At 36.6% G+C, this 26,332-nt stretch overlaps 4 protein-coding genes across 4 annotated transcripts in view; 2 read left to right on the top strand and 2 right to left on the bottom strand.

Annotated features, from left to right (window-relative positions):
* LOC134648850 (rotatin-like) overlaps nt 1-803 on the bottom strand; it is a 45,604-nt gene extending 44,801 nt beyond the window's left edge. Inside the window, exons 1-2 of the mRNA XM_063503431.1 lie at nt 615-803; nt 342-529 (exon numbers count right to left, since the gene is read on the bottom strand). Coding sequence (XP_063359501.1) covers nt 342-529; nt 615-657 — 231 coding nt within the window. The 5' untranslated portion in view covers nt 658-803. The remainder of the gene's footprint in view (nt 1-341; nt 530-614) is intronic.
* Nucleotides 804-1,415: 612 nt separating this feature from the next.
* Nucleotides 1,416-5,579, top strand: LOC134648778 (superkiller complex protein 3). Its single transcript, XM_063503330.1, has 2 exons — nt 1,416-1,459; nt 1,717-5,579. Exon 2 carries the CDS (start codon nt 1,717-1,719, stop codon nt 5,527-5,529), a length of 3,813 nt encoding a protein of 1,270 aa, XP_063359400.1. The 5' UTR covers nt 1,416-1,459; the 3' UTR covers nt 5,530-5,579.
* A 284-nt stretch (nt 5,580-5,863) lies between these two features.
* On the bottom strand, nt 5,864-7,982 carry LOC134649136 (tRNA (guanine-N(7)-)-methyltransferase). The gene is made up of 6 exons (XM_063503850.1): nt 7,826-7,982; nt 7,601-7,710; nt 7,068-7,252; nt 6,857-6,970; nt 6,405-6,506; nt 5,864-6,004 (listed from the first exon to the last, which is right to left on the bottom strand). Exons 1-6 carry the CDS (start codon nt 7,897-7,899, stop codon nt 5,864-5,866), a joined length of 726 nt encoding a protein of 241 aa, XP_063359920.1. The 5' UTR covers nt 7,900-7,982.
* Nucleotides 7,983-10,595: 2,613 nt separating this feature from the next.
* Nucleotides 10,596-26,332, top strand: part of LOC134648772 (kinase D-interacting substrate of 220 kDa B) — a 69,537-nt gene continuing 53,800 nt past the window's right edge. Inside the window, 1 exon segment of the mRNA XM_063503327.1 lies at nt 10,596-11,072. Within this exon segment, the coding sequence (XP_063359397.1) occupies nt 10,776-11,072 (297 nt within the window). The 5' untranslated portion in view covers nt 10,596-10,775.

The raw sequence follows: 26,332 nt of genomic DNA, 5'->3' as shown, positions 1-26,332 counted from the left end.
CTTTCGGGCGTCGGCGTCGGTCAGCGCTATGGAAAATGACGTTGCGTCGGCGTTGCGTCAAGCAGCGGCCATAGAGTTGTAGACGCCGACGCTCGAAAGACGGTAGATGTGGGGTGGCCCTAAGGCCCACTTGCACCATTCCAGCAACCCAGGGTTAACCACATAAACCTGGAGTTACTATGGTTACCAGTACATGTTGACACTGGGTTAACGGTTTAACCGGTTAACCCCGGGTTAGTGGGATGGTGCAAGTGGGCCTAAGTCCGCCTTTTGTACTATAAGGTTTTTCTTTTGTGCAATAAATAAATAAAAATAATAATTTTAACTTATATCTAAGTTACCTTTAATGTACTAAGTAATAATTGTAGTGCTTCTCGTTGGAGCGTAGGTTTTTGAACATGGAACCATGCCAGCAAAGCCTCCAAAAGTTCACGCGTACCAGATAATTCATCCTCAATCTCCCAACCCAAACGCAGTTTAGCGGTCAATAACTGCAGTGACCGTTCACGTATCTCCCTTAAAGGATGACCTAAAACACATTTTAACATTTATGCACAGCGAAATTAGAATGTACGGAACTTTATACTCACTTGGTAAACTGTAATTTTACTCACCCAATTTTTTTATATAATTTGATAAGTATTCAGCGGAAGTCATGATGAACTCTGAATATGGAGCGTTATAAGTACCGAGCGTAATTCTAATTATCAAAAATTATCCTATAACTTCCAATAGAGAAGCTAATTTACTACATTGTTTACACATTTTTGAAAGTATAACGAAAAGCCCATGAAATGTCAATTTACATGACAGCTTTTTTAATGTACAGCCATTATAGTATCCGGCCGGTCCGACACAATAAGCTGCGTTTAATATTTGAAAACATGTTTAGCTTGAGCGTCTTTAAACGTGTCTCAAATATATTCGGTGGTTGTGTTGCCAGATGCCACGCTTTCCCAAGTTTTTACGTTTTTAGATGGATCGATTAACGATCTTTAAAGTCGTAACACACTATCGCACCGCACCGCCACCTTGGTGCGCCGCACACAATACATAAGTGAGAGCAAGAAATTTTATTTTCTCGCGGTGCGGTGCGATAGTGTGTTACGATTTTTAGCTTTAACGAGGAGTTATTTTATATGGACTGTCTCATTATAAACATAGACAAAGAGAATCATACTATCTTTGTCTTACGCTAGTACTAGCACCCGAAAGAAAAGAATGAGTATATATTTTTTGGTTCTTATTTACTGACAAATTAGTTTGACCAACTATAATTACATATTTGCAGATGTTACTGGTATTGTTCCCGGTTTTCTTATTTCGCATAAAGGCAACATTGCGGTTCTTGTGACAGTGACAGTTCAAAGTGGTTGACATTGTCTTTACCCTGGCCATGGGCCTTGTGGTTCTTCTTTTTACACTTTTCATGTCATGAGTGTTGAGATTTATTTTTGCGGTAGGTTAAATTACATATGCTAGGCTAGAATAATACAATTCTTTTATTGTGATAAGTGTATAAAACCGATGTTTTATTCGAAAGCACTTTGTATAGAAAGCCGACAACTGCCTGACTAATTACAATTTGTTTATATTTAAAATTTTCCATATTGATTACTAATTGTTGTATTTCTACGTACCTATGTATTTTTATTATAATTATGTCGATACGTACTTTGTGCCTAATAACGAAAGCACAATATTTGTGAATTGCAGATGGCCGACATTAAAGCATTGTTGAAGGAAGCAAGGAAACTAATTGATGACAACAATTACAAAGATGCACAAGAATGTTGCAAAAATATTCTAAGAAAGGATAAACAAAACTATATAGCACTAGTGCTCCTTGGGAAATCACTACAAGATGCTGATCAAGCACCCTTAGCCTATCAGAAGGCTATTGCAAGCAAACCAGACCATCCATTAGCCTGGCACGGTCTTGCCAACTATTATGAACGAAAAGATGATGAATCCTCAAAAACAAAACTGATTACTGTCTATGATGAAATATTAAAGTTGCAAATTGAAGAAGACAAAGCATTAGAAATAATTACCAAATTTGGGCACCTCGGCTGCCATCTAAAGAGCAATGAAGCTATCACTACACTTCTCCACTATAAAGACAAAGTTAGTGAGGCCAAATTATTAGCTGCAGTAGAAAATCAACTATTAGAACTTCTTAAGAGTGGTATTTCTTGTAAAGAAGATGACATACTACCAATTTTAAAGCTATTAGATCAGCTTTACATTAAAGATCCTAGCAGTTCTCTGGAGCTACTTTATGCCAAAGTGATTCTTCAAAAAAGCGACTACACAAAAGCAGTTAATGAAATTATAGCACTTCAATTCTTTTCACAAAATGTTGTGTTACGGGAATTCCTTTGCGAACACATATGCAACAGATATGTTAGAGATAATTCATTCAATAACATACCAATAGAGAGTCTTGTAGACAAAATAACAGATGGAATTGAAAATTCCAAGTACCCTGGCTTGCTGAAATGTATGATTTATTTTGACAAATCAGAATATTTGGAAGCTTATAAGCAGTGTGTCCCATTGATAAACTACCAACAAGCAGATATTACACAAGCAACATTTATTATAAAATGTGCCATGATGCTAGAGAAATGGCCAGTTGTACAAAAGTTGGCTACTAATTTCCTCCCTAAAGCCAAAGAGCCAAATTTTGTCTTGGATTTGAAAAGATACTTGTTTTTATCACTTGCCAAACAAAGGAAATGGAAGCAAGCAATTTGTACTGTATCAGAAATACCCATTGGTACTTTGAGTATTAGCGAACAAGCTATTCTCGCAGAATGTTACATTGAAACAAATGAAAATGCAGAACACATAATGGAACAGCTTCAGTGTAGTGAATACCATCTTCAACTTCAAGCTTTATTTTTACTGAAACAGCAAAAATATGCTGAAACAGTAACACTTCTTCAAAACATTGATGACAAACCCTTGTGTATGTTCTACTTAGGCAAAGCACTCTGGAAACTTAAGGACTATGAAAAGAGCCAAATCAATTTACTGAAGGCAGCAAGACTTAACCCACACCATCCAGAAACATTTCTGTATTTAGGCCATTTCTACCATGATTACAAAAATGATTTAGAAAAATCAAGAAAATGTTATGAGAAAGCACACAGTTTGGACAGTACCAATCCCAAAATAACTAAAAAATTAAGTGAAGTTTACACAAAATTAGAACTAAGAGAAGCTGATTTTGAACTCCTAATAGCCGCAGAGAAGAACACACAGGAGTCTTGGTTGAATTTTAGATTGGGGCTGCACTATATGAGTAAAAGATTGTGGGAAAATGCTGTTGTACAGTTTAGAAATGTTATCAAAAGTGATCAGAGCAATATTACTGCTTTTGAATGTTTAGCTGATGCATATTATTCTCGGGGCTCGTACACATCAGCATTAAGAGCTTATAATAAAGTAATGACAGCCAATCCTAGCAGGAGCTCACACTGTCTCACAAAAATAGGAAACATACATTCTCTCTTAACGCAGTATGAAGAAGCAATTGCTACATATGAGAAAGTTCTAAAAATTGATGCTAATTCTATGTTAGCTTTAAAAGGCATAGCAGAAACATGGATCAGGATTGCCAAGAAAAAAGTAATGGCTAAAGTATATGGCAGTGCAAGAGATTGTGCTCAGGAAGCTATAAATTACCTTATCAAAGCATTACAGAAACAAAAGCAATTTATCTGTCTTTGGAAGCTTTTAGCAGATACTTTGATATTTGTCACCACTTTGCCAAATAAATATGCCTATGCGTATATGACAGATTTACTTGTGCAATCTGATGAGAATATCCGGACATATCAGAAGCTAGACATCTTCCCAAAAGCGATTGCATGTTACTCTCTTGTTGCTAAAAAGAATCAACAATCTGCATCTTATGAGTTAGCATCAACTTACTTTGCATTCTATCAAGAATCACGGAAATTGGTTAATTGCCACATAGCTTATAAGTTGACACTTCAATGCATAAAGGAAAAGCCATCTCATTGGAGAAATTGGAATTTGCTCGGAAAAATATGTCTATTTATAAAGAAATTTGATCTTGCACAGCATTGTTTCATCAAAGCTTTACTTGTAACCCGAAAATGGTCTGTTGCCAAAATTTGGTGTAATCTGGGAACCCTGTACTTAAAGTTAAATCATCACAAGTTGGCTAACTACTGCTTTTGGCGCGGGCAGTCCACTCTGCCTTCTTATCCTCTGAGTTGGATTGGACAGGCACTGATTGCAGAAGTCATTAGGGAAGAGGAAGCTATGGACCTTTTCAGGCATGCGTCACGACTTGGATACCACCCTGAAAGTGCACTTGGCTATGCTGATTGGGTGTGCCGCACATTAAAAAAGAGTAGTAACTACAAAGAAAACTCAGAGTTAAAGTATGTTATAGATGGTCTCCACGCAATTCCTTATGCTATAGATCTTGTTGAGTGGTACTCTACTTTTGAACCTAATAATGCTTGTGCCTGCACCATTCTCGGAATCCTCCAAGAACGCTTTGGACTTGTCAGGGCGGCATTTAAATCATATGAAAAAGCATTGCAGTATGCAGATGATGTAAATCGAAATATTACATTCCTGAATATGGGAAGAATATTGATGAGAATGGAGAGATATGATGAAGCAGTGAAAGTGTATAAAGCAATAACTGAAGCCAGCTTAGACTCTACATGTGGCTTAGCTCTTGCCCTTTATAAGAAAGGTCTTTATGAAGAATCATATGCAGCTTATGATGCGGCTCTGCATTGGTTGAGCAATGAAGATGATGATAAAGCAGACATTCTTGTGGCTATGGCTGGCATTGTGTATATGTATAAAGGAGCAGATGATGCAAAAACTTTACTTTTCCATAGCATCCAAATATCACAAAAGAAGCCCACACCATACAGCTTATTTGCAATTTGTTCATTAGGACTAATACATTCCGATCAAAGTCTGTCTAAACTTGCTGTGAGTGAGATGCAAAAATATGAAATGGATGGTAACTTTGGATTTGATATTGGTTTTCTGAAGTCTTATGTACTCTTATGTGACGAAAATATTGAAGGAGCTATAAAATTGCTCAGTGATTCTCTTCATGATCATCCAAGCAATGCACTTCTGTGGTTTTGCATGTCCCAGTACTGTCTTAGGGAATCCAATAAGAGAGCTAAAGTGGCCAGTGGTTGTGCTCAGAGAGCCTTGTGCTTAGCTCATTATGGTGAGTGTAAATGTAATCCAGCTGAAATAATTTCTACTGCCAGCATTGCTGAGCATTTTGCGGGCAACCAAACCAAGGCCTTGTTGTTGGCTAAAGAAGGCTTACACATGTATCCTAATCAGTCAGAAATCTGGGCTGCTCTCTTGTTTTCACTTTTGCCACACAAAATATGGATAGAAAGGAAGGACTGGTTATTGGCTGCTGCTGGGCATATGCGAAGACATTTAGAAATCTCGCGCTCTCTAAGTAGATGGGTTAACCTTGTAGAGAAAAAACTAAGTAGGTAAACAAAATGAAAGAAGATGTTTATTGTGTCTAATATTTGCAATTTTATGCGTTTACAGTTTACAACATAGCTATAAATAGAACTTTCAGTCTTTATTAGATAAGAAGGAAAAATACTACCTTCCCACTAAAAGGTATAAATATAGGTAATATTTAATGTACTCAAGATTTTTTTTAAATGCTATCATGACACAAATAGTAACTGCATTTATTTATATTGTCTAACTAAAGTGTGGTCTGTAATTACTTATATGAGAAGTGAAATCTTTAATATTGTTTTGATAATGGTTATAATGAAATATAAAATGCAATGAGTTCAGTACAAAATAAGTAGTTTTATTTAATTAGATTTTTGATTTTTGCCATGTCATCAGAAATTCTTCTATATACTGCGAGAAACTTGTCTCCATTGTTTCTTGTCACCTTTTGACCTTCTTCAGTACTTTCATACAGCTTTTCCACAATTGGATCACTTTTCTGAAACATATTTTTCATAGAGATATCTAGGTTGAGTTGAAAAACACAACATGGGTGAAAAAACTATTGTAACCCTTAATTTGACAGCTGAAGCATAAGTGCAAGGCCTGAGTGGACGCTCGAGTTGGGCGTGCAGCGGGGCGGGGCGTGCAGCGTGCATGTAAACAAATGCAAGCATATAGGAGCGGCCTTAGTGCACACTGCTCAAATCACTTGTGAGCCCGATGCCATGCTGCAAGCCCCGCTGAACGCTCTGCTTTGAGCGTCCACTCAGGCTTTACACTAATTAGGACAGAGATGCCCTTTTCTCGAGATTGTCGTAATTTGAGCTAAAGCCATACATAGACATATTTAGTCTATCTTGTATAAACTTATCAAAAGGCACGGGCAAAGTACTCACCAACTCTTCATCAGATATTTTCTCAAATAAAGGATGATCTTCAAAATGAGTCACCATCCAATCATGCAAATCTTTTACATCTGTGATAGTATACACGATACCCTGTAAGAAACAACAAAGGTTTATTTAATATACAGTGTAAACTCTTATATAGCGACACTCAAGGGACCTGACGTTTTTTGACGCTATAGGGCACTATAGAGAGTTTTCATTACATAGAGAGAAATTAAAGTAAAGCAATTGTAGCCAACAAATGTCGAAGTTATAAGGAGTGAATCATTGTATCGAGTGACATTATATGGAGTTAAGACTGTACCTACATTAATTTTCTTGATGAAAAATAAAATGTTATGAGTCATTTTAAAACATTGGATTGCCAAAGGAGTAAAATTTCTTAAAAATATGTTGTTTATCAATAATGGTAAATTGTATGGGTCCTAAGTCATTCTTACTTGTTCTGCTAAAATATAGGCATACTCTGACAACAACCATTTGTTAATTATTCTCCATTTATGTTTTGCTTTCTTGAAATGGGGATCTGGATATAAGAAGAACATCTTCTTAAGCTGAAACAATAATAAATAGTTATTCATCCACACATAAATGATCTAGAGACACTCCAGAGAAAAGGTGCATTGTTTAACTTTACAAATATTTGTATACCTGGCCCTTGTGAAAGAAATTAGGCAAATATTTCATTGCATTTGTTCTTAAAACTGCCACATTTTGGTATTGGTTGGGATGCTGTATCCTTAGTGCTTTAATTCTATCATTGACATAATCTGACACCTTCACTCTTATTTCTAATCCCAGCATGAGGTTATCAGGAAACATAGGGGATAAAGTCACTGTAAAGAGAAAGTTAATGAGTATTCATATGCAAAGCTTGGCATCTTAACCTTTTAACAGCAAGACTGCGAAGGAATATGCCATGCTCCCGACGCCAGGCGATCGCATTATTTAAGCGTAATTGAACTTTACGGAGTCCCGCGTAAATCCCTATTACATTGGCAAAGTTGTCGGCTGTAGCCGTCGTTGGCGTCCGTGGCAAGACTTTTCGATGACGGCCACAGCCGACTGTGGCGGTCAAAAGGGAGCAGGGTGAGAAAATTCATAATAAGCTCATAAGACATTGTAGACCTATTATTAGATAGGTAATCGATATATTTGTAATAACACGTACAATATTTACATACCTAACAAGCCTCCATATCCACAACCGACATCTAAGAATTCAACTCTTTTGTCATTATCTTTTAGAGTTGGATATAATGTAGACCAGTCATAGTCATCTGGGTGAGCAGGGCTGAAACAACATGTTACTGTGTAATAAAAATTATTTACTTGCAGAGATTATCGTATTGTGTGTGTGTGTATCGTAATTTACATAGTTTACTATGTAAATTACGATTATGACTTACTATTCAAAACAGTGGTCAGCAATGGGGTTAGAATGTGCACGTTGCCTATAGTATTTCTTTTGAGGCAATGCCATTTCTCTTGATGGAAAATATAATGCTAATATTTAGTTTAATAATAGTTACAATATACAAATATGTTATATAAAAATATTTCCTGAGAAGGAATATCAGATTCACAATATTCGCCTTGTTTACGTTGTCGGCTCGTGTATGACTTGACTCAAAGAGTAAAGTAAGTATTGACTTGACTAATGGAACGATGTGACAAGTCAAGTGTCAAGTGTGTAGGGCATGTGTAGGGTTTGCTATCAAATTGACAGTTTAAAGTGCGTTCGAATGTTCGGATTCTGTAAATTTTTATACCGGATGGAAAACAAGCAACGAAGAAATATAGCCGGTCAAACAAGTTTGTCAGTAGAAAAAGGCGCGAAATTCAGATTTTCTATAGGACGATAACCCTAATGCCCCATACATTTCACGACTGCTCTTTCCGCACAAACTATGCAAAAATATCGAACATTGACCATTTTTGGCAATTAGGAGCAAACACAAATAAAGCTGGTCAAGCAAATCTTGTCAGTAAAAAAAGCGCGAAATTCAAATTTTCTATGGGAAGATATCCCTTCGCGCCTACATTTTTCAAATTTGCCGCCTTTTTCTACTGACAAGATCTGCTTGATCAAGTATAATTTTTTATATGTAATGTCAATAGCCCTCTCGAGTATGTGCGTGAATCGAGATTGCAGCTCTGCGAAATCGCCTTCACACTCGCATTCGCTGCTTCGCGCCGTGATTTGCGCACGAGTGTGGAGGAGGCTCGACGTCGGTGACCGTGACCTTGGTGCGGTGCGGTAGTGTGTTAGGGCTATAAAGCCCGTCTAGAAAAAACTGGCCAAGTGCGAGTCGGACTCGCGCACGGAGGGTTCCGCACCATCAACAAAAAATAGAGCAAAACAAGCAAAAAAACGGTCACCCATCCAAGTACTGACCCCGCCCGACGTTGCTTAACTTCGGTCAAAAATCACGTTTGTTGTATAGGAGCCAAAGCCAGACTTTATTTAAATTTACATAGATCTGGCAACTTTGCTTAATTTGACATTTCTGACACCCCATGTTCGCTAAAGCGAGATTACGATTTTTATTGAATTATGTATTTATTTGTATTAAACATTCAGTGATTTTAAAGGCGACATTGTTATAATGTAGCTATTATTATACTGTGAGCACCAGTTGTAGTTTCTACCACAGGTAAGTGCATCATTTCATACAATTTTCCCGATATAATTATAAGAACTATTTACAAAAAGAAAACCATGAAGTATTTTTAAATGTATCTTACGATAATTTACATAATAGATTGTCTAGTTTTATTATGAAACTGCATTAGTGTTTGCAGAATATTACTTGATCACATTTCAGTTAAAGTATTTTTCTGGCATGACAGACAATTTTGAGATCTGCCCTAAAATGAAATAATTTGGCAAAATATTCCGTATAAAGTGACACATTTTTATATATATAAAAGGCCATGAATCATAATATAGCTTCATAACAAATGAATCAACTCTGACTGAACCCAGAACTTGTGTTGTGAAGCAAACAAGCTGAAAAAGAAATCACCATAATTTGCAAATCCACCAATTTATTGTAATAATATTTTAAAATGATTATGCTGCAGTCTTAAGGCAATATTTCTGCTGCTATAAATTCAATCTCCTTCATTTAATGTCTTGTGTAACAAATTTATTACTCATTTAAATTTTATATTCCTTTGTTTAGCGTATTCATTATTCCAGCTCCTTTGTGTCTTGCACAACTTTAAAAGTACATAATTCCATTGTTAAAAGTGTAGACAGCAGTGTTGTAAGATTCATGTTGTATCAATTAGGACTTAGGAATTATTTAATAGTATTGACAAAGTTTGTGACAAACATTACAGCAAAATATTACTTGCTACTTTGTGCTTGTTTGTACTGAAATATAAATAAGGGAAAATATATTATAAATTGGTAATTTTTTTACTTAAGTATTTAAACATTATGAGTCATATATGTTCAAGATCTTAGTTATGATTATGTATGATTCATTGCTTTAGAAAATAAAATGAGATATTTTAAAATTTAAACTACAATTCGGTCAATGATTCCTATTTTTTAGCCTTTGCAGTAAAATAAATCACAATTGTCATTTTTGGCACACTAATTGAATCATATATAATATGTTTCTGTAAATCATCCTAATCAATAGGTAACAAATTAAAATTATAGGTCAGCATGTCTCGGCCAAGAGTAAACCATACAAAAAGGTAATTCACTCTTACTTTGGTAGCACCAACATCATATAAAGATAAAAATACTAAGGAACTCTATAACAGTAGTGTATATAGTAAATGATTACAATTATATAAAAGACATAGCAACAATAGCTTATAATTATACTGGCAAGTTATTTATTGCAATTGTTATAATTATAATAATTGTAGCTGCATATTTTGCACTATTCTGTTATCTTTATAAGGCTACTTGAACAGGTCACTTCATTAGATAATGATATAGGATCCCTCTTTTGTTTTACTTATCACTGTCGCAATATTAGTGTGATGCTAAATTAAATGACAATTGTAAATAATTATATTTAGCAATTACTGCAAAGTTCGCGTAATATTCGTTTAATTTCGCTTTCCCCCTTTCGCTCTATCATTCATCGAATGACTATGATGGAGATATACAAATCACGGAGTTCGAGGTAGACCTTCAGGTTAGTAGCGAGTGGTCGCGCAAGCCGTTGTTTTGACGTCGCCGGCTGTCGACTGCCGGCGCGGCGCCCACGTGGGGCCGCGGCGCTCTGTCTCCGCTCCGGCGCCGGCCTCGCCGCACGTGTCCGCGAACTCGCGATAACATTTAACCTGCATCTAACCGATCCGTCTATCGAACATAAACAGTCAGTGGACATGAAGAAACAAGACTCCCAGTGTAGTTTGCCTAGAGGTAGAGTGAGGAATGCGCGAATGCTGACAGACAGCATATCGTCCGATGAGGGCCCGGAGACGGAGCGCCTGCTGGCGTCCCAGCTTCCACGGGCCGTGATCGCCGCGGCCAGCGGGCGTCGGCAGTCCCTCACGGCTCCACCGTCTCCGACCGACTCCCGCAAGAAAGTGGTCGCGCGCCACCACAACTATATGAACCACTTGCACCAGCTCATCCACTGGAAAGACATTTGGAGTGGAGAGCATCATAGAGGTCAAGAGGTATAGAGGTTAATGCACTTTCCAACTGTTCAGTCGGCTCATGACAACGCGCCTGGTGCTAGTGCATGGTATTGTTGTACTTGACTTCACTATACGCTCGCTCTGTTGTTTTTGTTGTCATTTTTTTCGACTCGAATCGGTCATCGTCCCTCTGCCACTACCTGAAACGTGCCGTCTCATAGCTCGGTTGTTTTTATACCATGTTTGTCTTATAGTCATCACACTTAAACACAACAAAGAGCCTCGCTGTTTTCTTTAACATAGCATGAGTAACTTTTCTGTTTAATTCTGGTTCGTGTTTACTCAACTGAGTGATTGTGTGGCCTTGGCTCTGTTCCACGTTGATAATGTCAAAAAAGCGGGGTCAATCTTGATTACCATAAAGAGTCTGACCTTGCGACACAAATTTCATGCATTTCGATGGATTCCACGCGTGTAGTAGGTATGGCTTCTATTTTGAGATTCCAAATGTTCCAATACAATGGGCTGCTACAATGAAACCCTTCCGCCTCAGTCATATTTATACGACACAGCACAATGCTGAATGCACATTGTTTTGTACTACTTATTCTACGTTATTTACAATTGCAGTCTAGTTAATACGCATGTTAATCAAGCGTGGAGTGATCTATACAATGTATATTGTTACCATCTTTAAAATCCCTGAACACCATTAAAACTAGGTACTGTCGATGTTGTTATTAAACTCTGACAATAAAAACTGTTTTGAACGCTATTGATAAATGATAAGGTATCGTATACAAAAACGAATACAGTGTTACATTACAACAGTAGCCTACTAGGGCTACTAAGATTTATAAAAAAATGCTTTATAATGTAAACATATATATTAGCAACACATTCGTTCTGCTCCACATCCCTATATAGCTATAAAATCGTAAACCTTTTATGGTCTCTGGTAAACTGTAAACCGTAATAAATGCATAGTTCATCGTGGCATTCCACTTTACGTCTGTAAAATCTGTGTCATACCTACTAAGTAGAACTACAGCTCTGCTGCTGATGTGTGATAAATCGCTTAGTTATACACACAATCACTGAAGTTTGAGTGTCGATATTAAAAAGTGTGATTCAACGTATCTATTAGCAGTTGGGCATCATTGACCGGCGTACCCAACGCTAGAGAACAAATACGCGCGCTTAATCGTTTGCAGCTGCGTTGTAATTGTAACGAATGTAGTATGTAAGTACGACGAGGCCGACAAATTACCAAGAACGAGGTGCGGGTACTCGATTCAATTTTACCAATTCAAACCGGAGCTGCGGCGCGTGACACTTGAGCACTCCTGTACTTCATGCCGTCAATAACGCTATTTGATTCAGGCGATGCTTAGCCCGTTGCAATGTCCTATTTGTTCAACGCATTGTGTGAAACTGAATATGTACATTTATTTTTAGATAATCTTTCAAGCATTTATAATCTCTACCAATTTATTCTATAATCGTGATTAAATTACGTCCCTTCCACAAACTACCTAAGGGTAGCTTTTACTTCGCCAAAATTAATTAATTATAAGTAATTAATTAATTTTGGCGAAGTAAAAGCTTTGACTATGCTGACATTTGTAGAACAAAAGCTTAAATATAGATTTAAAGAACTTAATACCTAGCCTACTCGTCGCTGCTCATTAAAATTTCCCTGGAAAATCGTAACAGGTCTACAACGAAGAACATTAAGCTAAAATTCTAACTAAATCATTAGATTTAGCCAGCAATACAATTTTGGCATTAGCCAGTAATACATACGATTCTAAAGGACTCGTTTGTTAACTTTACTTCATTAATATGATTATAAATATTAAATTGTGACCGTAAATAAAACTAACGTACAGTACGTAACTTTCGTAACTTTAAATGTGTACAATTTTTACTTCCACTTATAAATACCTAAGTACCTAAACACTAATAGAAAAATAAATCTGAAAATTTTACTTAATGTAATAATCAAGATATTGAGTAACATATACGTACTTACACGAATAATAATAATATATTCTAATTGAAAACCTTCACGTTTTTAGATCTCTTACGAGTATTGCAACGTAAACGAGGACGTTGCCTTATTCTTATTACTCTGGTACTCAAAGAATTCTGGACAATTTGTATGTAGGTACCATCGAGGCGAGGAAATAAAATGCTTATACGACCCTATTTCAATGGAGTGACGGTTCAAAAGTGACTAATCTTTGCTATTTACGTCTCTCCATACTACTCCATACTGCTATTTATTGGACACTTAATTATACTATGAAATTCTGGAATTAATAGGCGCATTAAGATAAAATAAACGCCTCATAGCCGGCATATTATCGTGCCATTAGAGTCATTAATTGCAATATGTAGTAGTAGTGAACATGCTGGCAAGCGTTACTATGTATTTCATTTTGCATTAGTCTGCTGCGACGTATATAACTTTAGTGTCTCGGTCTAATACAATCTGTTGATGGCTAACTGCATGGAGACTGCAGGCAATTAAACGGAGCTAAATTAGTTGTCTTCTCGCTCCTAACGGAGTCCTCTAATGAACATGTTCCTCAAGGAAATCTATAGCGATTACCTATCAAAACTTGTGTGTTACATCACGTTAAAAGTTTATTTTGTTTGAAAATAAAATGGTTTCTGTTTCCACGGAAACGTGTAAAGGAGTAAAGTGAATGAAACCAGGTAGAAAATAGTACATTAAAACACGACCGAAGGGAGTGTTTTAAATCGAGACGAGTTGCGAATTACCTATTTGCACTTGTATCGTACAACGTTTTACAGTACATCTGGCTCTTTAAATTTTCGACATAGTTGCATAATGTGTTAATAATCGCACTAGTGCGGTAAAGTAGCTCATATGTAAGTACTGAAAATAATGTATCTAGTCCAGTCCAGTCCACCTCTTGAATACATTTGCACGTTTGATGGAAATTTGAATGGTTACTCGCCAAACATCCGGCTCTATGTGATTCTTTGTCATTGTTGGTTTATATTGCTCCATTGCATATCTATGTGTAGTATGTGTGCTCCACAACTTACGAATCAAAATGTTACTTCTATCCCAACGTCTATTTAAATGCTGTCTGACGAGATTATTCCTGTGACCTGGGACACAGAATAAATAATAGTACTAGGTACAGAAGACTCACTCTCTAACAAAACGCGTCTGTTACGATCAGCACAGATATGGCCGCTAGGTGGCGACAGCGCCACGCGCGGCGTATGGCTTTCCCCAAAATTGGGGCCGAACGGATGTACTTTTAGCTACCTTTAGCAAAGCGACGAAATCGCGGAGTAAGACACGCCTGGTCCAGTCCACCTCTTGAATAGATTTGCACGTTTGACGGAAATTTGGAATGGTTACTCGAACATCAAACATCCGGCTCTATGTGATGTAACTTGTAATACAAGTGGAAGTCCCTTTCTAACAAAAGCTGTTAAAAAGTGACATGTCCCCTAAGGGATTACCACGAATAGGTATTAAAATTTCGATATCTATCTATCGCTCGAATATGCAATACATGAAATAGACCAACGATCGAATGTAGTGTTTCGTTTCGTGGTAGGTCCTCTGCTGTAGAGTTTTAATTATGCTCATCGTTACACCATCTTAACTGTTTGCCAAAGACAGCTTATTGGCACGTTGTTACGTTGATATACTATTCGGATTGTCACTCAAACGGAACTCGAACAATTCATTCAATTCAAGCCTCGTAAATTATTGTAATGTAATCATGACATCTTGGTCAGCCTTGTTAGGTGTGTCATATGAATCACTATCTACGCTGGCTTAGGGATCCAAAGAGGATTTTGACCTACGACTCCAGAGAACGCCGTTCTTATCTTATCCACTTTGCACCAGTTAAACTCAAGGGCGGTCAATTTTTGAGGGCTTTAACTCTCCAGGGCTATCTAGACCAGCCGCACGTTCTAGTGTCGTTATGTTTTAAAGTCCACTAAGTGCAAAAAACTATACGTTTTGAAACACCTTATTTCACGTAGATAGGTTACGTTATCCATCCACAAGTTCTCTTCACCGACGAAACGAAGCTATAATTCTTAGAATTTATTAGCCTTTAGAACTTCTATGCTATTCCGTTCCGCAACTAATCTAATCTCAAATTTCAAAGTTACCTTATCAACTTTAAAAGGTTCGTAGTAAATATTTCTAACATTTTTATGTAGGCATAAAACCTTATATAGTTTTTATTGACGATGTTTATTATATTAACACAAACCTCCCTAATACCCCACCCTAAAAGCTTTTAGGGTACCCCCAGTAAATAAGCACAGTACTTACGTTAATACTGTTGACCGTGTTTTGTTTTCGTATATTTCACACAAATAACCTAACGAGCTGATAATTGGCATTGATGCCGTACTTTTCGTAGTAAAATAATTTTTAAGCAACTGATTTACATATTCACATATTATGTATTAGTATGTACTCGTATACAATAGCAAAACTTAGAAGGAGAATGATTTTAAATGAGAGAGAGAAATTAATTAATTAAGCCGAGTATGCAATCAGGATAAATGCTGAATAGGTATTACGGTACCTTTTTACAAAAGTATATTCTATAATGAAGAAGTCCTTTACGAGTCACAGAAATAAGTAGTTAAAGTGTAAAATGATTAAGCCTCTATTCACATAGCTAAACAAGAACTGAAAACCAAAAAATATTATTATGTGTCTTATCAGCAATGATCCGATAATCATCGCAAAAAATGTCCATTCACTTGCTTTTACGGCAAACGAATCTTATTTGGTTCGGTACAAACATGCCATTATCGCAGATGAAGCAGAGAAAGCTTTGTTTAACAGCTACATTCATTTAATAATAGTTATTTGTTTTACAAGGGTGGAAACTTGTTTTATCCCTGTGCACATGAATACCCAAGCAAAGCGAACGATTTCTAAATTGAATCACGAGCGTTCGTAAAGTGCAATATTTTCAAAATTTGGATCATAACACAAATATACATCATAAATAAGATAAAATGCGACTTTCTCATCAGTTTTTGAAGAATAAAGAGAGCCTTTACAAGCTGATGTGGTGAAAAATTATACCCAACTGTTAGTAGTAAGTAGACTTGACTATTCTAGAGTGGTCACCTGGTCACTCGAGAATTAATTAGTGCGAGTGCTAAGTGTTGGTGATGATAGATGCGTAGCGGTTATTCCAAGGCCAAGGCAAAAGTCATTCAGTCTAGGCAAAATTACATTGAGACTCATTTTAGCGCGCCCCTCCTGCAATAATATGTACATTAGCTCATTATCTTTCCCGTCAAGTGAAATTTTTACTTGTGTTTTTACAGTAGATTCCCATAGATGGTTTCTATGATCCGGATCCGGAACATATCCATGATAATCACATCCAGTTACAGTAAACCTCCTTTTTATGTCGTGATATTTACTTTGACAGGTATTACAGGCATTCTAGGTATTATATTGACAAAATAAGGATCTCGGGCGTGATGTAGTATAGGTACAAATTTTACATATTTACCGTAGTTCTACAGTGAAGGAAAACCTGATGAAACCGTCACTAACCCCAATAAGGTCCAATTTATCCTCTTGGACGAAAGGGCAAATGGCTTTCGCTTCGGCAATAATGCGTGCGAATAGTAGGGATTAGGGCTCCTTTAATCCTAGCTAAATCAGTTAACCTGGGAAAGCGCTATTACAAGGAGGAATGTTAGTGTGTATAAGTATAACGTTATCTAACACAATCAATCATATAAGAAAGTATCAAATAGGTAGAAAATATATATCCGACAGAAACATTTCCAACTCTCGCGTGATAAGTCGTATCTGCAGTAGAGATGATAGATCAGACGTGCAATGCCTACATCCTCGTCGTGATAACGTCGGTGTTGCATTCCGTTTCCTATTGATTATTGATTTCTTGATATGCACGAAACGCTAAAGATAGGGCGCAATCTGGCATTATTTCATAACTTCATCATTTCTTCGAGCGCTAACGCCAAAAAAATTTAGTTTATAGATTTAATTGTTACACGTTTTTACAAACTCAAATGCCACGGAAACTAGATTATACTTGCAATAGCAGATTCCGACCAAATAAACCTCCCTTCCCTTCTAATTTCCTGGCTTTACGCGTGCGGCGTGTCAACGTAGACCTACTTACCTGTCTTGCTTACTATCTCGTTAAGGTTCAACTTGTTTTTTGAATAATAAATAATTGGATGCGCGTAAATATTTTATTGCCATTTCTCTCAACGTGGTCATCTAAAGGCTGTTTTTTGTACAAGGAATACCTACCGTTCCAAGTTCCTAAACAGTCCAAAAACGTTTCAAGGTTTCACTTTTTACCTGCTAGGCCGTGTACTTTTTATCACGTTTATTGTCAACCGGCTTAGCGACACGCCTCGAGCATGAGGTTTACTCATAAATGACTCGTTTGTATAACTAGTTGAGTTCTGTTAAGTTTCGGTGACAACGTTTTCTTCATTTGCCTTTTCTTGTAAAGGTGAACATTTGAACAACCAGCACTTATGAGCGAGTTTGCGTTCCCATTGGTGCTCTCGTTTTGCGGTCCGTTTTGGTGGATCTTTTCCTTGCAGATCGCTCTGTTACTCATCTCTAGTGGATGCTTAATCTAAGGCCATGACCGTGAATGTACCTGAACATCCAAAGGCCGTATTTAATACACCTACGTATGATTATTTTATTTTCGTGAGTACGAAAGAGGCAGGTTACAATAGAAAAAACGTGACTAATTTTGAGCTTCTTGGATGTACCGATGTATTACCAAAACAAGACGTAAGGTTAGCGGACTGGAAAATACGAAAAGCTGTATTCGTGAGATACGGTGGGTGATTATATCTTAGAATACTCTGTTACAAAAGCAAATAATTTACGCTTGCACATGTGTATTATTTCTGAATTCAATATTTCCAATGACATTTGACATCATTCGAATTTTAGTCACACTAATATGTAATAATTTAAAATCAAACTGAATATGTCATGGGTAGATTGGTTATCATTGCGTTGAATACTCATTTAGTTAGTTCATGTCCAGCCGACGTGATTCTATTATCATTGCAATGTTGAGCATTTAGCACGATACCCTTGGGTAGGTATTATTGTATAAGGCCTACTGCATGAGCTAATAAGCAAATACAAAGGAACAATCGTTTCGAGTTAGTTTTATTCTCTCTGAAAATAAGTGATCTCATTGCTGACAAGCATTGATGTAGTTTGGATAGAATAGAATAGTTTATTTTGTAAGTGTTACAAACATAGTTACCAGTAGGGGCAACCCCCCTTGGGGGGTTTGAAAGATTAGACAATGAAAAAGATTTGTTTGAATCCTAGTTTAACCTAGTCCTTTTTCGCTTATGAAAATTAACGGTCTGTCGCCCCTACGGTATTTCTGGACCGATACGGCCTTCAAACTTTCAAGTAAAGAGCGTATTCCCATCTTAAATGCCGTCAACGCACTTGCAACCGCTCTGTTGTTGCAGGGCAGGTTTCCATGGTGATGTTTATTGCTTGCAGGTGATCCGTCTGCTCGTTTGCTTCATATATCATAAAAAAATATCTGGTACACATAATCAACTAAAAAGTAACTTTAATCTCACAACTTAAGTACCTTACTATCAGTATATTGTATCATCGGCACAGTAGAAATATAAAAACGACGGACAGGGTAAACGATTATCAACAGTTTGTTAGATTTAAACTGGTTCACAACTTCATAGAGTCGAACCAAGCCAACTTTGCATACCTATAAACTTTACTGTAACAGAGTGTTGAAACTATGACGTAGCATCTAGCACTTCGTATTCGCACTCCGTTACTTCAAAGCCAGTGTATAGTTAGTTTGCATGGGAGTCTATAGGTTCTAAGATTATCATAGTTTTTTTTAATTTGTCTGGTTGATTGAACCACTACAATTAGCGAAACAAACAAGTATCAGACGTATTTGCTTCTAGGTTTGAGCGTGTAGTATAATTTATTATTGGATTTATGATCTGATATAGTACCCAACATTATGTATGACACATTGAGATAATTAATTAACTGCTGAGTTGTGTTCGCGTCTGTACCTGTTAATTTTGTAGCGCTGGCCTAGTTTGAGTCTCTGTTTAAGCCTAAAACTGCGTTTGTTCAAGAGAGTTAAAGTCTATTTTTTTATTAGACTAAAAAGACATTTCATAGAATGAACATCATGTGTCATTTCATACTATGAAATGTCATTTTAGTCTACCAAATAAAAAATAGACTTTAGGACTTCTGATTCATAATTTCATAAACTAAACACCTTTCGTGTACTACTATGCTAACCGCTATATTATTAAAGAGTCAACCTTGTAAATTAAATCAGTATATTTTCACTAAAGCAAGAACTTTTCCAGACGCCAGTAGTCATGTTTCGGCAAACTGAATTCTACTTATCGGAGATTTTATTACAGTTTGAGTATAATGACCACGACATTTTTTTTGCACAATTACTTCTATTACGAGTATAGCCTCCTGAAACCCAGAAGCACTTGTATTAATTTAGAATTTGGAACTCTTAGTTACTCTAAAACTTCAAAATAGAATAACGAATATGTTCAAAAATTTGTCTCACGGTCTCAGGAGGATAAGTGATTTTTTTATGTGGTCCAAATGGTCCTTTAGTAGTCCTGCCTACTTATAATTTGGATTTTGGATATCTTAAAAAAATCTAGTTATACTCAGACAGATGAAGAAAACAAAAGCGCAATGCATGGGGTTGCGTTATATTATTACAGTCACTTGACCATGTCTATAACGCAACAAATTGTGATTGTCATCAGACTTGCTTAAATATCTCGAATCGAGCACCGATTACATTGAAAATGAAACTAAAATAGGAATCTTGATGTCTACTTACACAATATATTACTTATTGAAAAATTTAATTTCCGTTTCCAGTAAATTTTGCGAAAACAACACAGCTTAACGAGACTTTCACTAATGTTTTTAATAAATGTTCAGTTCAGAGTAGTAATGTACGATTTAAAGTATAGTATAGATTAGACAAATATATTAACTAACAGTGTACAGACTTGCTATTCTCACTGCGGTATGCGAGTCCTTATCACACTTCGGCATGCAAATAAAGAGTTATGAAGCCGTGACTCAGTCATTAGCAATGAATTGTTTTGTGTTTATATGTCATTGTCGGAAAACTATACAAGGATACCTACAGCCATTTAGCTTCATAAAATTATAGCTAACTAGTTGTAGTTTTATCCCTATGCGTTAGGTTGTTGAAAACCCGCTAATCGTACTTTTCACGAACATAGTTATAACGCTTTTTCCTCTTTAGAAAACGACTTCCAGGAAAGTAATTTTACTAACCCGCGTTATAAGTTATAAACAATCTATATATGTAATGAGCATTCTGTTCAATCCTTTACTCACACCCAAACTTTCAAAGGTACGAATGTCAGTAGAATTTGGTAGGTAGTAGAGGAGAGGGTGTTTTCGCAAAACGTTTGAAAAATGCTAAAGCCACTGATATAACTACATTACATAACAAGGGACCGAAGAACGCGGGTACATTAGGTAACAACATACGAGTACATACCTATTTAAAATAAAATTAATACAACATCCTTGCGAAAAGAATAATAGCGATCCACGTTGCACACATTTTCCATTATATCAAGTATTTAATAGATTCCCGTTGTCTGCAAATACGTAAATACGTTATGTTGCTTTTCTTATTTTTGTATAAAAATATAGGATTTTATCGTATCTCGTGTATATTTTATGTGCTAACCTGACATAAGTTGCAAACGTTTTCTACACAAAGGTATAGGCACGTACAATTTCCTTAAAACTTCCCGACGTTAATCGTCTTGTATATTGTTGATCATCGTCTAATTGTTGTTCGTTAGAAGTTGCGCTTACCAGAGCTTCGTTTTCTCTATCGACTATGTAGATAAAGCTACGCTAAGCTGGTTTGAATCAATTGAATGGCTTCAAGTATAGCAAAGCTGCAGTATTTTTAGATCTCGGACCCTTCCAACTAGGCACGGACGGCTGAGTCTTATGACCTCACTCGTTGCGAAACGCTTTGTGGGTCGTCCTCGCCATCCCTTCTTGGACGAGTACCTAGACGTAGGTATAGCTCATAACATGGTTACAGCTTGTTTGTCAAATAACCGTGGCCTCGTAGTGGGATTAGGCGATATAAAGCCTCCACCTCTGAGCGCGGTTCATATCTACTTGTGTACGGGTTTTTCTCGCAAACAATTTATGATTGCTGCATAGGTAATTATTTTTGCAAGCGAAGCGTTGAAGGGCTCTTGTGATTACTTACAGCCTCACACGACAATAGATTGCCATTGTAATATTTGTACAACTTCCGCATTTTTAATGTCATCTGCAGTAGATTTAAGTATTACAAGCAATCGTTAGGACCCTGAAATTGCTTGTCTTAGAAAGTCCCTCCAATACAACATAAATCCTCTTTATTGCACAACGTCAAAATAAATTTACAAGGAAACACTCATAATAGTCATAATATATAAAGAAGAAATAAACAAAAGCCGGCCATATCACTAAAGAGCGATCTCTTTCAGACAACCTTTAGGTAGGTCCTTACCTTTTTTACTTTTAGTAAAATGTGCTATAACGCTAAGATGCATATAGGACATAGGTACGTAAGTTTGTCTTTGTAAGTTATAAAAAAATCTAAAGCCTTCAGATACCTAGGACAAGAAGTTCACAAAATCTGTCAAGTAGGTTCTTTTAAGGACCTCGGATGACCTCGGATTGACTGAGGCAGATGTATAATCCTCTTACTATACTACAAGTTGTAAGTTATTTATTATTTTATTTATAGGTAATAGGTATTACGACTATGAGGTATTTCTGTAGGTATTTTAATTACCATCGCTATACAAATTATACCATCGCCCACACTGTAAACTGTACATCGGTGGACCTTATGCCTTTTGTAATAAGGTCCACCGATGTACTGTTAGGAGTGTTACTGTTTGTACAATTTGAAATAAGTGGATGCCAACGCCATCTGTTTTTCCAGCGAGGCTTTGATAACCTGCAAGATAAAAACAAACCTTCCTTACTGCGCGAACGCAGCGCAGCTGACTTTTTACTCTCAGGAGTTCAATGCGACTTCGTAAGATGGCGCTAGTTTTATCATTTCAACATAATCGGGGCGGGGGGGATATTATAAGATATATATTTTTATTTATTGTTGGCTTATATTATTACTATAAAAGTCGGAACATTATAATAATTGCCCTATTGTACATCAGTCACATATGTGTAGTGATTTCAGTTTAACCAATTAACGCTCTGCAATGAGATTTTGACGTGTGAAATTACCACCAATTGCCAACTATACATACATGTATAGGTATGTCAACTCTACCTACATGACGAAATAGTATTCCTTACCTGAAATTATTGTTTTTACTTAGCATAACAATAAATTGTTTTTACTCAATCCGAGGGGTATGAACTAAACGTCATGCTGTGTACCTAGGTATCAAGTGTAAACAACTTCGTAGCGTGTAGCTCCACAAGCAGACTGATAACTTAGATAAGGGTTTACACATTATTTAATACCATTGCCTCAATCAAATCTTATCAATACTCAGTCCGGCGTTGCTTCCACTCAGACAGGACACTATCCTGAATTTTCCATTCGGTCTTAATATCGATCTACCCGCCACTTTTGTGGATTCCTTGACGTAGTCTGTCATTAAGTTTAGTAGTTATTGTTGAGGTTAGGTAGCGTGATAGTTCCAATGCCCATATGGCATATAATGTGTTATAAGACTTTTAGAAAGCTTAGAACTACAGTGCAAGTGTTAGTGACATTAAGGAATCTTGATGTGAATCATGTCCTGGCAGGAAAGAGCTGGCCCCTCCAGGTCGCCGGCGGAGCGCCGACCTCTCATGGTGTCATTCGGTATCCCAAGAACGTATGGCAGCATGTTCCCATACTACAAGTTCCTTAAGGATACCCTAAATGATACCGTTTTTAGTGATGAGGTAATGCCATAAGGTGTTTATTGATATTAGAATAGAATAGAATATAATTTATTCGTAAGCACAGACAATACATAATATGAAAGAAAACACAAAGTAAGATTAAAGTGCCACGAAATGGCCTCATCTCAGCATGTTGCTGGTGGCTTCCAGCGCTGGTCTTCCGATGAGACCATCAAGTAAGAAGAATCACGGAGGGTAACAGACAATTATTGAAGAAAAAGACATCAAATAACATACAGTGAACGGATAGTAAAATAAAATAAAATAAAAGTTACACAGAAGGAATATACAACATAAACGACTATATTAAATTAAATTAGGACTATTTTATACATATAAAACAAGCATTAGGATTAATTCGTAGATTGTTACGGTTCAGTAAATTAAGTGTAGGTCGGCATTGACATCATGAGTCGCGCCCTATTCTTTAGTCGGGTGTCCTTACTTATTTAATACATTTTTGTATCTTAATTCATATAGGTTGCCATTGGTAGTAGGCACCTAGTATAAATTAGAATATACCTATTATATGTATAGGAGTTGCTCTAACAATGCCATTGTATTTGTAATTTTTTTTCTGTTCACCACCAAAATGCTGTTATGAATGTTATGATATAGATATAGCTGCCATTATTTATCTAATCCTAATGTCATCATCCCGAAATCAATGTAATGTTGTCTGTCTCGCGTTGTCCCGGCATTTTGCCACGGCTCATGGTAGCCTGGGGTCCGCTTGGCAACTAATCCCAGGAATTGGCGTAGGCATTAGTTTTACGAAAGCGACTGCCATCAGACCTTCCAACCCAGAGAGGAAACTAGGCCTTATTGGGATTAGTCCGATTTCCTCACAATGTTTTCCTTCACCGAAAAGCGACTGGTGAATATCAAATGATATTTCGTACATAAGTTCCGAAAAACTCATTGGTACGAGCCGGGGTTCGAACCCGCGACCTCCGGATCGCCGTATTATCTAATCCTAATGTATTTAATGCAAAAACAATCCAAATATTCTTCTCCGATTGAGCCATATGTTCTTTACTTGGACAATTATTGTTATTATTTTATTTATTAGATGTACACTTTTCTGTGACCTCCTCAAAAAAGGTGACTGCACTACAGTTGCGTGGTGTTGGCATAGCATGTCATGTCGCCATTGTCAGGTATCAACTAATCAGTGTTACCTTCGATAACACTTCGTCGCTAGAGGAAATTAATGCCTTAATTATAATAATTATACATTCTCTCACTTAATTGAACCAGATTAATGTAAAAGCTAAAAAATTAATTTTGAAGGCTGTGACTGATCCTTTTTACTATATTTTTAACTTATGTGTATTACGTGTAACAGTGAGGCCCGCCTGGCTATTGAATACATTAGTTAAGTATTTGACAGTTGGCATGGGTCAACAAAGTTCTCATTTTTGCCACATTGAGCGCGATCATCGCTTTTAGTTTTCCCGCCACGCAATTTCTACATTGGCAATGAAATCAATCTTAAAAATTTTGCATGTGTGTATTTTTTTTAAACTTAATGTATAGTCAGCATCAATAGCAGCGGTTGAAATAACATTTCAAAGTGTCTGCCATCCTGGGATTAGATATAAATATGGATGCAGTTTACTTTTGATGCTCACTGGACAACCGTTTTCAGTTTAAGTACCTACTTTGTTAACTTTTGTTTCAAAAAATATTTACGACATCAAAATAACTGCGGGAGGTACCATCTTGGCTCCATTTTGATTTGCTTATAATTCATTTCTCGTTTTGTTTATATTCTTTAATTACTCTAGACTAGACTCTCTAAGCTTCTAAGCTAGCTGCCACCAGGACTGTTATTTTAGTTTAAAAGGCCTGTTTACTTGTGGACCCTTTTACATATTAGAATATCTTTTTGCTTAGTGACTTCGGTGCATTGTCAGACGTCAGTAAACGTACACAACTGCCATACGGTTTATGGAATATCCATTTTCTCCCACAATGCCAAGTATGCCAACACATTGTCTTGTAGATGATCTCAATTGAGGGTCACATTGGCACGCAACAAATTGGTCAACACTGCTTATCGATGATTGACCGATTCAAGGTGTTTGTGAAACATGATACCTTTTTAACGTTTTTAAAAAGTTTATCGCATAGCAAAATTTTAATTGGTTTTAAATTTATTTGTAAATGTGACTAAGGGCATCAAGATCAGGGATGAGAAATAAGTTAACTGTCGATTTTTCTTTGGTGAGACATTAAATCCTTAGGCGCGTATATCATTCTCACATTAAAAATGTTTTATTAACAAAATATGTTATTTAGAGTGTATAAAAATTAGTTATTTATACTTTGCTATTTTTAGGTTAGTAATAACATTTCTGACATGATCCGCTTAGCTTTGCTTCAACTATTTAGAGTCTGTGCGGAAAGAGAAGAGTCATGGAATGCATGGGGCCCAATACATTCCACGACTCTTCTCTTTCCGGACATCGTATCTCTTCTTAACATAGTATCGTATCTCCGAACATAGTATCTTCCGAACTCTATAGTATAAGCATCGATATAGTTTATCCAACCCGAAATATTAGCACCAAGATGAAGCATCAAATATTTAATTATATTATCGATGGTTTACTTTCGAGGTTTAGCCTGCCGGTCCCATATACATATATATAAATTTCATTTTAATTATTAACTTGTCGCCACGCACCCACTACCGCGTTGCATACTCTTGGCTGCCGGGTCCATTCAGATTAACATTGTGTCGTCCGAGATAGTTGGCTCCGGGAGCACCGTCGAGCCGCGAACGTTCAGTATTGGCAGACAGCTAATTGATTGATTGTTGAAAACCTCGCCCAAATACCACACACGGCGGTCTCTTTGTTTTATTGTAATACCTCTTGCTTCCTAGTTCAACGAGTCGAATGACTGTATCTAGGAATTCTAGTACATAATCAAGTAGCTATTTATATATATATATATATATATATAACTACTGTAATTAATTTAATGTATAGTACCTATGTGCCTATGTGTGTATATGCTCTTTCTGCACAGATTCTATCTGAATCTGAAAGCACATGTAACTTGTAAGATGAAAACGTTGGCAAAAATGTATACATATTACCCCATTTAAATGCTAAATTCACCTTGCATTAAATACACTCTGTTGATTGTTTACTTATGTTACGAGAACATTTTGTCAATGATAACTTAGTAAATCATTGACAAAATGCTCTCCTCA

The sequence above is a fragment of the Cydia amplana genome, chromosome 6 (assembly GCF_948474715.1).
Source record: "Cydia amplana chromosome 6, ilCydAmpl1.1, whole genome shotgun sequence".
NCBI classification, from domain to species: domain Eukaryota; kingdom Metazoa; phylum Arthropoda; class Insecta; order Lepidoptera; family Tortricidae; genus Cydia; species Cydia amplana.
The sequence above is the reverse complement of the archived record's forward strand: the minus strand, read 5'-3'. Positions and strand labels throughout refer to the sequence as shown.

Coding starts and splice junctions, on each gene's coding strand:
- LOC134648778 (XM_063503330.1), top strand. CDS start 1,717: ATGGCCGACATTAAAGCATTGTTGAAGGAAGCAAGGAAACTAATTGAT.
- LOC134649136 (XM_063503850.1), bottom strand. CDS start 7,899: ATGGCATTGCCTCAAAAGAAATACTATAGGCAACGTGCACATTCTAAC. Junction 7,711..7,825: donor GCTGACCACTGTTTTGAATA/GTAAGTCATAAT, acceptor ATGTTGTTTCAG/CCCTGCTCACCCAGATGACT. Junction 6,005..6,404: donor AAATATCTGATGAAGAGTTG/GTGAGTACTTTG, acceptor AATATGTTTCAG/AAAAGTGATCCAATTGTGGA.